Raw genomic sequence first — 15,159 nt, 5'->3', positions numbered from 1 at the left:
CAGACTTGGATAAGGGATAAACGAGTGCCAAAGACTCTTAACTTCCTACCAATTTTATGAAAATAAGGGGCCAGACAAAAAAGAGAAACCATTAGCACCCTGACTTGGGGAAAAGCTTGTTATCTCACCCCTTTTCAGATATCAGAGAATCCAGATGGGAGGCAGGCGTTGGAAGTCAGACGTCCACAGCTCTGCTGCTTGCAGACCGCTTCTTATCAGTTGCTACACGGCTGTTCTAGTCTGCAGACTATTTGTAACAAGACAGATCCACTCCCCCAGGGCCCTCAGTTCCCCGTCTGCATTATATACCACTAGTACAGCCCTTAGCACTCTGTGACCACTGTGCTAGGCACCAAGGAAATATAAACAGAGAAGACCTTTAATCTTTAGTAAGTCAGGGGGCAAAAGGGACACACTATATTTGCAGCACATTGTTTTTACCACTAAAAATGTCACTCTAATATGACATGAAAAGACCTCGCTGCATTACATCTAAAAAGGTTCTTTTTCCATTAATCACAGGCTAAAATCTGCAGCTTACATTTCCAACCTCAGATCTGCCCAGTTTTTTCCCAAGGTGAAATGAGCAGAGGACTGTGAGTTTTTGAGTTTCATTAAAAATGCAGAAGGCAGCAGCACAGACATTTCTGGTTCTTTGCCAGATACCCTGGAAGAGTCCCCTTGCCCCCAGCATCTTCCGAACATTTCCAAAAAAACAGAATGTAAAGAAACACCAGGATGCTTACCTGCATAGGACGAGACAGGGGAGATCTGTAGGGGGTACAGCTGGCTCAGGCTGAGGGGCTGTTCATCGCTTTCTGTAGTCACCTCTACTACCTGGCAAACATCAGGAGGATTGGCAACTATCACCTGCTCCTCGCTGCTGCCATCAAGGTGCGGCTGTCCTACAACTTGGGGTTAGAAATAAAAAATTGATTACTCATAACACCTTGACCCCACTGCATCACTACAAGCCTGTCCTTGGAGCCTGCTTGGTATTTGAGTGAATCCTCAATACCGTCTCAGTGCTTTCTTCCGTGCCCACCATCTGCTTTCAATGGTAATTCTAAAGGAAACCTGTGTGATTTATTTAGTTTCCATCACCTTCAGACACATTTTTTTCCCCCACTTGTGACGACTGAAAATGCCTAACTCTCCCCAGGCTCTCACACATAACGTCCTTGAGCCCTCCTTGGCATACCAGCTATCCAGAGGCTTTCCCAGGGAAGACCACAACCGCACTTCTCCTCCACCCAGAAACCTGGTCTCACCAGGACATACAGACCACATCTCTCCTAATCTGGGAAAGCGTGCTCACCCAGCAAGCTGCCCACATCCCATGGCCTCCGGATGCTCTCATGTAAATTATGCACCAGAAAACCAGAGCTGGCATGCAAATAAACAGCCACATGGTCACGTAAAAAATGGTGGGACTCTGATTTATACATGACATGAATCTGAAAAATTTATTATGCTTATTCTCACTGATCCTTGCAATGCCAGTGATGGTATGTAGAAAAGCACAGTTGTACCTGTAGTCTGTAATTCTCATGGTCTGTGACTGAAAGCTACACTCTGGTTAGTTATTAACAGAGCTGTTTCCTATTCCCCCAGGCACATAATATTTAATACCAAAGGAACATTTATTTCTACAAAGTGAAGGCACCATGGATGCTTTGCAAGTGTCTGGAAACGCTTTGCAGTCATTAATTGCGCTACACAACATCCTTTTGAAAGAGGAGAATAAACCGAGGTACCAAGAAGTTACTGAGCAAAGCAAAACTATGGTGAAAGCCAGAATCTCACTTCTCTGGAGCTGCTTGAGACAATTCCCTCTGTCTTGTACAACTCCCCTATCGATCCCAACAGGGTGAACTGCATTAATCCAACATGGAGCTGAAAGCCACTAGCTGGATTTGAAGAGCACACAGGGATGGAGCTGTCTCAGAGGATGGCTAACCTGAATCCACAGTTGTCCACGAGAAAGGGAAGGACTATAGATATTCTTTCACTGGAACCCAAAGCTTCAAGAGGAACAATCTTCATACAGACAAATTCTGTACAAACACGGTGCTGTGTTGTTAGAAATTCAGACAGTACATTTTTTTCTATACCCACAAGGGGAAAAAAACGTAGGCAATGAAACACAGTAGGTCTTGAAATTCTTCTGTTAAGTGACCTAACTACTCTAATTATTAATTTTAAAAAAGGCAAAAGATAGCATCTATTCCTGGATGAACTAAGATAAATATACATGAATGTACATGTATATACACACAAGCCATTCCTGCCTTCTATCTCTAGACAGGGCTAGAACACACCTTTTTGAAAAAGTGACAGGTTTTTCTCCAAGAGAAAAGCTGCATATCATTTTGCTTTGTGAAGTGCCAGGTAACCGCTGGAAAGCCCCTCAAAGCTGGATGTATATTTTATGAGACAATTCCAGCATAAATAAAATTACATAAATAGAGGATAGTATTTGTTTTTTTAGAAGTTGAACCACTACAATTACTACGATTTTGTTCCAGGTATTTCATTTCTACTGTATTTCCACCTTTTCTGGTTCTGAAACAACCTGCTTTTTATTGAGTAGGGTGTGGAGGGCAAGAGCATGCACACACACAGGGTTAATTTTTATCTGGGAGAAACCAATATTGTGCAACCCCGTCTGGGTACGAGAGCAGGCCATCTGCACTGTTTTATCTTTCTCCTCAATACCTGACGAATTCTTACCCACCCTGATAGATAACTTGCACAGCAAAAACTACTGCTCACTTTGGCAATATGCCACCACTTTCCCGTGAGCTGCACGTATGTCAGAAACACTGCAGGTGCTGTTTGTCTTTTTTCCCTTCCAGCTGATTTCTCTCCTTTTCTGCAGAACAGATCTATTTTACCCTTTCCCCCCTGTTTACATTAAAAACCTGCTTGCAGTCCTAAATAAGGACTTCTCTCTCCAGGCTGGATAAGCAGCACACTTCACAAGCCATTAATTAACCAACACTGGATGACAGTTACCCACCCGAGCCTTGCCGTCCTACCCCTGAAAATGGATTCTGTGAGTCCAGAGAAAAATGAAAGCCCTTAAGGGGCAAATTCAGTTCTGTTCCTCTGAACCTCTTGCTTGGTTTCCACAGACCTTTAACCATTTTTAGATGTTGATGTTGCCCTGTAAATTACTCAGACCTTCTAAGGTGCAGGATGCATTCATCTCATCATAAAATCAAACGGGAGTTCAGGATACACTGTACTGTAGAAAACCAAGACTGCAGCAAAATTACTCTCTCTGATGTTAGTGGATTTTGGGGAACACCAGGTACGTTCCAAAGACTCCTGTTAATTGATCTCTGTTTGACTTTAAGACTGTAAAATAAAGCAAAAGTTTCTTCCCTGGGACTTGGCCTTGGTGTGCTTCAGATTTGTTTATGACTCAGTCAGTAAACAGGAAGCACTAATAGCACTACGGTGCTATTCCTTCAAGTTATAAAACCCTCTCTAATAGTAGGAGCAACAATCATGTTCTAACACTCTTACAAAGCAACAGCTGATTAAATGAACTGCCATAAAGAGAGGAAAACTACTCACAAACTCCTCAGCCACAGAAGTACTTGAGGGGAATGACTATGCAAAGCCGTGTGACCTAAGACGGGCATCAAAAACAGTCACTGCACAGAATTTCTGCCATCTCTCCAACCATATTTTTCAAACACTTTTCCAACGTATATAAATGTGGCATTCTAGAGAAAATGGTATATGGGTCACATTTTAGGAGCCCTAGCTGCAGTGACAACCTCAGCCAAAATAGAGCTGTCAAAACCAGCCCAATTATTCTACCAAGAACCAATTATTCACATGCTGAGGTGACAGCTAATTCCTAATGTACCAGTTTCTAAATGCAGTCTTTGCTGATCCTTGTTGTTAGCTCAGTGATGTTAAGAACTAACTCTGCTACTGAGGTGCCTGTAAAAAGAACCAAGTTCCTCCATTTCACCTGCAGGTTTAAACTCCCAAACAAAATGGTAGCCTATACAAATCTCTGCTTTGGGCAATGGGAAACCACCATCCAACCACCGTTTAACTTCTAAGTGACACTGGCTACAGTCTCCTCATAGCTAAGGACTACCCCTTGGAATAAGTTCATGTCAGGAAAAGCCACCTGAGCATGCCTGTAAGTGTTTTGCTCTCAGGGGAACCACCATGCTGCCACAGTGCTGCTCGCGGTCTCTGCAAGGTGGTGGGCCTGACCTGCAGCCAGGACCTCGCGTGGCTTGGGCTAGTGAAAATTGCGTCAACACGACTGTAACTGTGGTGTTTTCCAAAGTGCAAAATGATGATGGAAAGCTGAGTTTGGCAGAGTCAAAAGGGTTTCTGAAGTCACCTGTATGCTTAGCATGTAAGAAAAGCATAGAAGTACTTACCTACAAAGTTCACTGTACTGTCAACTTCATTTTTTATACTGGAGGACAGGAAATAGTCAGAAGTGACATCATTTAGCCCATTAATCCCAAAAGATGATTCAACTGGCTCTTGCTAGAATGAAAACAGTACAGTTGGGTCAGGTTTGATTTATTTTAGGAGCCTGGACTCAGTTCATCTCTTTGTTCTGAGGTGGTAATAAATCATATGGCTTCTGCCTGCCATACACCCCCTGCTCTCTGCTAGACACGGTCTTAGAATGAGTATTTTGGTTCTCTGAGAAGAAGCCAAAGTCTACTCCATTTCCAAATCTTCTGCTTTGAAACGAAAGCTATTTTTAATTTTCAGATTTAGACTGAGCTTCAGAGAGCAAGAAATTAGTGTGTTATTTACTATAAGAGATTAACATTTGGAACAAACAAGGAAGAAACATTGCTTTAAGATGGTACTCTATTTAATGTTTATCCTTATTCCCTTCCAAACTTGCTGTATCTCTTAGTGCTCTCTGAAAGGAAGCCTTAGCTTCTGTACAGCAATTACTAAATTCTAGCCTTAATTTTTCTCTGCAGCAAGCCTGAAAGCAAACCAAAGTGTTTACACTAAATACAGCCTTTTAGATCACATCATAAACATTACCACAGGGCAATAACATTGGGAAAACACCACCTGTTCTACACAGACTAAGCTTTCCACAAGATGCATCTCTGTAGGTCTGGTACACTCGAGTGGGAATCTAAAACATTCCCTTCAGAATAGACACCAAAAAGTTCAATTCCAAAACCTCAGGATTTCTTTAAAAAGCTATAAACATATTAAATTATTATCTACAGGTCCAACCTCCTCCCCAGTATTGGTTCTCTTAGGGGTTATCAGTTACAAAGTCTAAAGTCTTCTGCTCTTACTCTGGGCTGGCCCTGCCAGCCCTGCAAGGGAAGTTCTGCCTCACTCATGACCCAGACACCCACAGAGAGGTGCAGAGCTGCCAGTTGGCTTCGATGCCAACGCCATGCCCATTTTCACTGCTCTAAAGCATTTTGGCAAGGGCAGGGCAAAGGTGAGCCTCAAGATCTGTGGTGTCAGCCCTTCACAGTACTAACCCTATGAACCGTTATCACAGGGACAAAAAACTGGGGATGGCGTGACAGGTCTTTCCTGGACACCACATGCTGTAACTCAAAAAGAGCTGTCACTTCGACACAAGCCTGTGCCTTCCCAGCCATGAAGCAAGGCCATAACACAAACACACACCCTGCCCCAAGGCCCCTCTGCACATTGGAAGGGTGCAAAGTTAGTGCTAATGGCAACTGAGTCTTTGATGAGCTGCACCGGTTGTGTCAACCTGCAGGTCAAAGAATTGGAGAGCTGGAAAAGATAAAATTAGCTGTTATTGATCCACTGAGGATCACTGACTGCAGAGGCAGGTTAGGGCTGCACAATGGAGCCCGGACCATCTCGTGTTGTGCAACGCCCCAGCAAACACAGCAGCCCCCTGGGAACCCTGCGCGCGCAGCGCCTTGCTCAGCTTTACTGAGGCTTGGTTACAGGGAAATTTATTTAGTAGCTGCAGAAACAAATATGCATCCTGGAACTCAGGTTGGTGCCAGATCAATGAAGGGACTTGAACACTGGCACGGTTGGTGTTAAATCACCTAAATTTTCGGCGTCCAGATGCCTGCTGGAAGTCTAAGCTAAATGCATGGGGAAAGTTGTCACTTAGATTTTAAAAAATGTCTCAATGAGAAGCTGCATGCATAGTCAAAAGGATAAATCTAGGATAAGGCAGAAATTAAGCCTCAGGCAGGCAGTTTTCAGCCCTTAATTTTGTTTCAAAGGAAAGAGCCTATTTTTATCTAGGCTACTCAGACACTTACACCCTCTTCCCATTGCTGAGAATTCACATTTTAATGGGGACACCTCGTTTGCCCCAAAGCCCAGTGGTCAGAGATCTACCTGCGAGGTGGGAGACCTGCTTGCAGACCCCCCTCGCCTAACACAAAGCAGGGATTTGGTAAGGCCCAGGTCTCTCAGGTGCCCTGAGAACGCTGCTCAAGCTCAGCAAAATCTGGCAGGGCTCTTCACCCCCACCAGCGGTTGCTGTGGGTGCCCACAAGGTCCGGCAGTGGGAACAGAGGGGAGCTCTATGTGACACTCTTGCTATACTCAAGTCCCTTCATAGTTCTGCACTCGGATCCTCAGCTTCTCCCTTTGCTGATATTACCCCATCACCAGGCAGATTGTGGAGCAGCCTCCCACTCACCTCCACTAAAGAGAGGTTTTCAGGGTAACTGCAAGGTGTTCAATGCAAAACACGCAACTCAGATCTCAGGAATTCGCATCACTGAGCAAAGCAATTATAAGCAGCTTTCAATGCTCAGAAATGTGCATTTGCGTTAATTCATCCACCACCCTTCTCCGCTCTTACTGCCTTCAACATTCAATAGTCAGTTGAACAGTAGCTGAGCGTGGAAAGGGCATCTATTTTAAAATCCAGGCATATCTGGAGGCCAGCTTGTATACGCGTTTGTCAGAACAAGGGGGGACAGGAATACTACCTGGCCAGCAGCTCAAAGCCTACAAGATCTAGGTGGCCAGACCATAGCTGGTGCCTGGTGAGCTGTATGCTCGTGGTAGATATCGCTGGTAGGTGCTGGAGGCACGGCCAGCTCAGCTCACTGCTCCTGCGTCGCCTGGTTTAACACTTTTGTGCAGTTCTGGGCAAGCGAGGCTAGTGGAAAGCGCTCCCAAAAGTTGCGAGCATCACCCCATTGGCACCTACTCCCAGGCCTACAGTCCATCCTGCCAGATGGACTAATCTCCCAGGCATCACGGACTCCCTCATCAACGACTATTTGTGAAATTAATCTTAATTGAGAGGACGAGACTGTTCAAGAGCCTCTACAGCTTTTCAGGCATTTAATATTTTGACTAAAAGAAAGACTATGAAGGAGGGGAATGGCAAAGTGTTGCTGCCAGCTTTGGCAGGCATCACATGCTGCTCTGCTCTGAGTTTACTGGATCCCTCTGAACAGCGGCCACCATCAGAGTCACGTTATAACAAGCACACATGGCTGCGTGATCCAAATAGGATGGTTAAAACTGGTTCCTTTAAGACAATTTGAAAATCGCAGTATTTTGACCTGTAACTCCACAAGTCACAACTGCCAGAAGAGTGCCTGCCTTCCAAACCCAATTTCAATGGAGGAGTTTTCCCAGGCCTCCAGGTTCACCTGACCCAGAGCATCTCCTGGCCAGTGGGTGCAGGACCTGTGCCCAGGCGTAGGTGGCACAGCCCTTCACACAAGCGAGCAGCAGGGGTCCAAGCTGCCCTTCTGCTGCAGACACGGCTGCTACGTGCGACCCGAGGATGCCGACTTTACTGAAGGCTGAAAGCCTGAAACCTTTGCAATTTGCTTTTTGAAAAAAATCGAAGGCGGACCAACCCCTGCTGGTATGTAACACTGACCACCTCAGAGAGGCACTCGGCAGAAGTGTGAACGTTAGGGAACATCACGCGTTGTAGGGAAAGCAGTTTGGGTCCACGCTTTGAATAGGCAGAAATCTCAGGCAGTGACCAAGGAGCTTTACAACTGAGGCCTTCTGAATTACAAAACACGAGCAGAACATGCAGCTCTGACAAAGCTTCTCCCCCTCGCCTGAACGAAAATGAATTTCCAGTGCCTTACACACAGAAATTAATTGCTCCAAAAGGTAGCTCTATTGTTCAGAAGCATTCCTTCCGTAATTACTGTATTTCTACTTACACAGACAAACAAATGGCAAATGTATTGCCGAGGCTGCCAGTTTTCCAACCTCCAGGCGTTGCAACACCAGGGCTGTGTCAACTGATGACGTCAGTCACGGCTCTAACAGCCTTCACGTTTGTTAAAAAAACCCTAAACACTCAATGTAACTGTAGCTTCTCAAGCAAACCACAAGCATGAGAGATTTGCAAATATTCACCACAATATACTATTGGGGCTATTAAAAAAATTTGCAACAGATTGTTTTCACAAGCTCTCACACTATTAAACAGCCACTTCTTACCTTAATTTGTTTGAATTTGTCATCCTTCTCGGGCTTTGTTTTTTTTCCTGCAAGAACAGAAGGAAGATTTCTTAAAGTCCTATGTGCCACGAATTATGCTCCACACCTTCTATATTCACTAAGAAATAGACCCAAAACGTGCCTCAAAATGGCAGCACCTCCTAGGAAAGGGAGAACACATTTTGCTTAATTTTAAACCCCCCTTAAGGCCTGGGCAGTCAAAAATTCACCTTGAACAATTGGGCTTTGTGTTTCGTTTTTAAAGTGCTACGTAAAAGAACCACGATGGGGCCGAGGAAAGCAATTGCAGTCAAAAAATCAAGGTGAAAAATATGGAAGAGTGACAAACTAAGCAATAAGGCCTGTTAAAAACAGAAGGAAGGGGGAGAAAAATTCTCTTAAAGGGAAAAAAAATCAAAATATATGTCTCATCACATTTGTTACAATCTCACTGTAGCAATAGGGAGCTTGTTCATTGAGCATTGTTCATAGGGAGATTGTTCATTGATTTAATATGTGAAAAGAGATCACAATAAACTTCAGCAAATATTTCTGTAAATAGTTGCAACCTGGGATGGGGGGGGAATATATACTCTAATTCATGCAAAAGCGGTTTATGCAATCATGCTGGATTTGAGAATCCAGAAAACTGCACAGCATATGACCCTCACAAAACGTTGTGTGCCTCGGCAGACCCCAGCGTTGCTGCCCCTGCTCTGACCTGATGAGAGCCCGATGTGGAAGCTCAGACTTGCTGGTGCAAGCTCAGCTCTACCCCACTGTTTGCACAGACGTGTCCCAGGAATTTCTCCCATCTCTACTACAAGATAGCACTCAGAATTAAAAATGTTTGCAGCCAAATTTTTTTGCTCTCACTCACACGTAATTTTAGCCACACGCCATGTAGAAAGGGCATGTGAGAATATATACAGAGCCCAAAATATGTCAGAGTTTTATAGTAGCTGGACTTGCTGCAGCATCCTCTCCTGCCCCCATCTCCAGAATCTCAGCTTTCATTATGAACTTTTCTCGTTCTTACAGCTATGAGAAGAATCTGCCACAGGTTATGGTTCAAGGAAATATGTCTGAACATACAAAATACATCATTGAGAAGAGACTGGAAACAGTTTCAAAGCACATGTTCTACCTTTTGCGGATTGATCTCAGTTTCAGAGTATGATTCTGCCCCAAAAATGCCAGAGTTCATAATTTCCAATCATACTGACCTTAAACTGAAGATGTGCATTTTACCTCTCAATTTAAGAAAATAGCAAACTGAGCTGCAGGTGAATTGAACTTGATTTTAGAGGAACACCATGCATTTGATTTGCAGCTTATCTTTTCATCCGAAAATCCTAGACACCAGGGAATATCAGAGGACTAAGGAAGCCATCGTTCTACTCCATGAAACAGTAGCAAAGGCATAAGGAAGCCAATCAGCCTTAAAGAAGCCAATATTTCTATTCCATAAGAAACCAAATACTCATGAGATTGACCTGGTGGTTAGGTCCTCTCCTGGCAGGTGGGAGACCTAATCCCTAAATTTGGGGATTCAAACATAGTTTCCCATTTCAGCATTATCATGCCGTGGGGGCTGTTTTTTCATGGCCTAGTGTAGCTACATAACAAACAAAGTGGTTTCACAGTTCAATGTTCTAAGCAGAGAGCATATTGCTCTCACTCAGCTCAACAGAGCACCCGTTTATTTCAACCCTTGTTTGAAAAAAGATCTTAGAATCACAGAATGGTTTAGGTTGGAAGGGACCTTAAAGATCACCTAGTTCCAATTCCCCCGCTATGGGCAGGGATACCTCCAATGTCTGCCACCATAATGTGAATGAGCACTACTGAGTTAAATGCACTGATCTCTAATATCCCCCTAATCATCTTCCTTGACTGAAGGAGACCCGGGACTAGCATCTGAACACAACTCCACTGGCTTTAACAGAACTAACACAATTTACACAGATCACCAGCTTGAGGGTATCACATCTCATTGATTATCTCCAAGCGGCTTGTCCTCTTAACTGAATGTAGCCCATTTTTCATACAGGTGTTCCTAAGTTCTGGGGAACAGCTAGATAAAAACCTACTGTGAAGCTGGACAACTGGTACATTTTGAGGGCCCCAAAAAAATAACAATGCCCCCAACACCATTTTCACGTTGACACGTTCTCCCCTCTACCTTTTTTGGAAGGTCTTTCAGATAATGGCAGCATCCGGTACACCCTGAAGGCATTGTTTCCTTTCTTTATACTTTTGTCCTTCACTTCTTCTATGTCAGGCAGAGAGTTCATAGCACAACGGAAGTTTGCCTTCCACGTCTTTGGATCGGGTTTATCTACTCCTGACTGGTATTTTCCTAAGCAAGAAAAGAAAGTTAGGCACACACAACGTGTAATTGAAAACCTAAGGCAAATTAGTAACAGTGTAGCTTAACTTCAAGGTATCAGCCTTCGGTTCCCATGACAAGCATTCAAACAATAGCTGAGGTTGCAAGAGAGAGTGTTGTGATCTCATTCCCATGCACATTTCTAGAACACATGATGAACAGCTTCTGGTCAAGAAAGACCCAGGGCACTGCCAATCAGATGTGACTCCACAACAACGTGGAAAAGCTTGCACAGCATTTACCTTTATTATGTCTGGCTCAAATCCATCGGAAGGCATAAAAAGCCTAAAGGCCCAAGTCTACAAAGTGCTGAGCGTGCTCTACTCCTGACAATTTTGAACCCAATCTTGTTAACGTTTAAATCAATTAAGTTTTACTGTGTTCCTCAATGCAAATGAGTTATGGCACTTCAATAAAGCTGGAGAGTATCGCAGACCTTGAAAAAAGCACTTAGCCTCCCACAAATTTAGAAACTTAAATTCAGTCTCTGTGTTAGTAAAAGCAAAGACAAGAAAAAAAGAAAATGTAACTTTAAAAGGGAAAACAATGTGAAAATCTGTCCTGCAGAAAGAGAGTTCCAATACCTGTGTGAATTGCCCAGTTTCTAAATAAGGGAGCATCTTTTTCAACATCCCACCCATGTCTTGCGGCATGCATCCAGGGAATCTGAAAAATCTTCTTCTCCTGGAAGGGAAAACAAACAGGAAATGCCAACACTGATTGACTTGAGGGATCTTCTGATGACTTTAAGTCACTTATTTAAAAACACAGTTCCAGCATCTGCAAGTGTTTTGCTTTCTTCTAACCCAGTGCCGCTGTCACTGAACTCAATAGGAAAATATCTACTGGCGTCACCAAAAGCAGAATACAGCCCTAAGTATATGAAATACTCGGATGCCCCTTCACCGACGATGAGCCTGGTGGCTTTCCAAGCTGACACATGGGTAAAACATGCAGTGCTACACATTTCTAAACATTCAAACGAAGGCTAGTTTTGGCAGCACAGACACTTTCTTGATTAGAAAAATTAGATATGAAACTAAACAACCACAGGAACAGAGCAAACTCAAGGGATTTAGAATTTAGGCAGTAAAATACTAGCACAGTGAAGGAAAGGGATCTCCCAGATTTATATGCCAAGCAAACGGACATATGAATATATGAACTGTAGACATCTTTCCAGTGGGGATAAAAAGTACAGGACACACATGTGAAGGGGTGGCATTGAAGACAACTGAATGTATTTTAGTTTAGAAACTTTAGGCCAAAGAGAAGTGCATGTAAAGCAATCCAAAGGAAGGCACTTTTAAAATTATTTTTTTAACACACAACGTAGTTAAATCAGGGCATGCCTTATGTGCTGGAAGTATGAACTGATTCTCAAAGGGATCAGAAAAACTCATGAAAGATAGTACACTGGTGACTATTAAAGATGATTAAAAATGGGATGCAGCTCCAGCTCTGGGAGCCCAATGGCTTTCAGAGCTTGAACAGCACGTTTCCTATACCCCTTCCACAAGCACCTGGCACACAGGATACTGGGCCAGATGTGCTTTTATGTCATCCAACACAGGAACGAATTCCTATGTGCTGACCTACAGGGCTGCTTCACAACTCTTCACGTTCATTTCTGCAAAGCCATACAAAAGGAGTTTGTTCAGCCACGGTTGTTTTTTCTCCCATATTGGGGGGAATACATGTTATCTGGCTTCACATGCAGACATCTTGCACTATAAACACTGCCACTACAGGTTTAGATCCACTTCTCAGTCTGTGAAGAGAACTTCCAGGGCAAAATGCACCCTCCTGAGGTGGCCACCTGAGCTACGCCAACTGAAGTGCACCCTAAAAGAGCTTATTTCTCTCCATTGCCTACAAACAACTCTAGACAGGCAGCTCTCATTTAAACGACTGGTAGCATTGTTTGTGGTCGGGTGAGATGAATCCTTTGCCCTTTCCCCTTCCTCCAACAACCACTTTTCTTCCTTGTCTGTCTGGTTAATATTTCACTAATGTCAAGGTTAGGTTTATTTCCCTTCCTTTCCATGTGATCTCTTCTTTTTTGAGCCTGCGTTTTGTATCGTCCTTCAACTGTTGTCTTCAATCCTTTCTCTCATTTACATCCACTTGTTCAGAACTGCATTATTCCCTTCTCGCTTGGCTTCACCTTTGGCAGCAATAAATCTGGGCTGGCCACTAAAAGAACGACAGATGCTCTCTTTTAATCTCTCTCTTCCTTCCCAGAAGACTTATGGGTTGAAAAGAAACTAAAGCTATTTTAATGAAATATTAATAATAAAAATAAAAGATAATAATATCAGTAAGAAAATAACGAAATACATAGAATATATACAAAATTAGTATTGAGCTTCCAGGATGACAATCACGTCACCGGCTGGCACTGGGAAACTCCCAGACTGGACTCAGCAACAGACAGGAACTGGTTCAGGAACACACAGATCAGGATCAAAGGCAGACGAACAGACAGAGTCCTCCTCGGACGCCAGCCATTGAAGAAAAGAGGCTGATCCCTTTGATCTCTCAGCTTTTATACTGAGCATGAGGCAGATGGGATGGAATACCCTGTTGGTCAGTTTTGGGTCACCTGTCCTGTCCTCTCCACTCCTCTCCACAGGTGCGACCCCTCTACACTTTTCTGCTTCCGACCCTCCAACGGGGCAAATAACAAAGTGAGCTGCCCTTGGTTGTTAGAGCAGTAAGTATAAGCAGGAGCCTCTCTGCATACCATTCTGTCGTATTAACTATAAACATCAGGCCTTATCACTTTGGAAGCAGACACTGTCTGAAAAACATGCTGTTAATTTCAGAGAGTGCAGTTAGCTAGAAGAGACTTAACTGAAAAGTAAAATTACTGAAAAGAAAATTGGTTCTATTCTGTCTCAAACCAGGACATTTTTAATTTGGTGAAAGCACAGATTTAACATGTTTCTCATTCCCCTTCAAGCCCTCACACTCTAATCCTTCCTCTTAATCTATTCCTATCACTTCTCTCACGTGCCTTTCGCCTCCTTACTCTTCCCCCTCTACATAGTTAAATCATCCTACAGAGATGCTCTCCTCTTTCCCCAAGCAGAATTGGTCTAAAGAAAGCCTCAACCTCACTATCCTGTGGTCCACAGCACTACTGTATTCATCAGAGCTAGAATAAACTTCCTTGTTTTTACTCTCCCGTACACTATAATGAGCATGGGGAAAAAAAAAAACCATACTTCCATAGAAAACAATTTCTATCACCAAGAACTTTAACAATTGACCAGGTTAGAAAGTGTTCTCGTGCTTGGCCATGGGGAGAGGCTGGAACAATGCTACACAATGCTATGGAGGTTATATCATGGATTTCATACTCCTTATGATAATTCAAAGAACTAGCAGACCGAACAAGACTCCAGACATAGCACCCTGTCATCATCAACCGTACTCACTGCTCCAAAAGAAGGTGCAAGGACACTCTCAACAGCAGTCTTAAGTGTTTATTACAGTGTTTCTGCTCATTACAGAAAGTTCTTCCCAATCCTAGATGTCTTGAAACACATGGTCTTATAGCAAATTATAATACAAATAATAAAATCATAGAATCCACACGTATTATAACTTTATAATACATATATAATTTTACATACCTATCTGGAAACTACAGATTTTCTCATCAACTATCAAGTAACTAATCTTCTCTGAAATTCCGCAAGACTACTGATTGCAGCAATACCCTGTGGTTGTGTGTTCTGCTCTAGTTTGCCTAGATGCTTTCTATTTAAATACTAATTTTTTATTCCACACATTATCAAACATTTACCTATCTCCTTCTTCAGTCAATGCTTCCTAATAATGACCTTAATAGGAAAAGGCACATCAGTGCTTAGACTGACCTTAGACTTAGAAAACCACGTGCTGTCTGGTACAGCACTCCATCACTGGATATTTTAACCTCACCTAAAGTCAAAAGTACAACCCACAAAACTTTTACAGCGTAACAGGAATTGCTACCAAACTGTCCCCCCCCAGTGGGGACATGAAAAGGAAAAAGGTGTCACATTCTTAGAAATAGGCAGGAGGAGGAAAATAGTATCAAACGCTTGCAAGCCTAGCGTTGCAAAACGCTCCAAGCAGGTGAATGAGCATGAGATCACACACTAGCTGGAAAGGCATAGGACAAATTTTAAATAGCGGCATCTGTCGGGAGCGTAATACTCCAAGCATTATCAAAGCAGCAGGTTGCCTCCCGACTCCTGTTACAGCTACTCTGAATGTTTCCACTCAAATTTCCTTTTCCAGATCCATGAGGGATA

At 43.3% G+C, this 15,159-nt stretch overlaps 1 protein-coding gene across 3 annotated transcripts in view; it reads right to left on the bottom strand.

The window, feature by feature from the left end:
• Positions 1–15,159, bottom strand: part of IRF2 (interferon regulatory factor 2) — a 44,060-nt gene that overhangs the window by 7,242 nt on the left and 21,659 nt on the right. For all 3 annotated transcript variants that reach the window (XM_082482302.1, XM_082482304.1, XM_082482303.1), the window contains 5 exons: positions 11,437–11,536; positions 10,646–10,822; positions 8,461–8,507; positions 4,419–4,530; positions 747–911 (listed from right to left, as the gene is read on the bottom strand). In XM_082482302.1, coding sequence (XP_082338428.1) covers positions 747–911; positions 4,419–4,530; positions 8,461–8,507; positions 10,646–10,822; positions 11,437–11,536 — 601 coding nt within the window. The remainder of the gene's footprint in view (positions 1–746; positions 912–4,418; positions 4,531–8,460; positions 8,508–10,645; positions 10,823–11,436; positions 11,537–15,159) is intronic.

This window comes from Vanellus vanellus, assembly GCF_965231255.1.
Source record: "Vanellus vanellus genome assembly, chromosome: 4".
Lineage (NCBI taxonomy): Eukaryota > Metazoa > Chordata > Aves > Charadriiformes > Charadriidae > Vanellus > Vanellus vanellus.
This window is presented reverse-complemented; position numbering and strand designations above follow the sequence as displayed.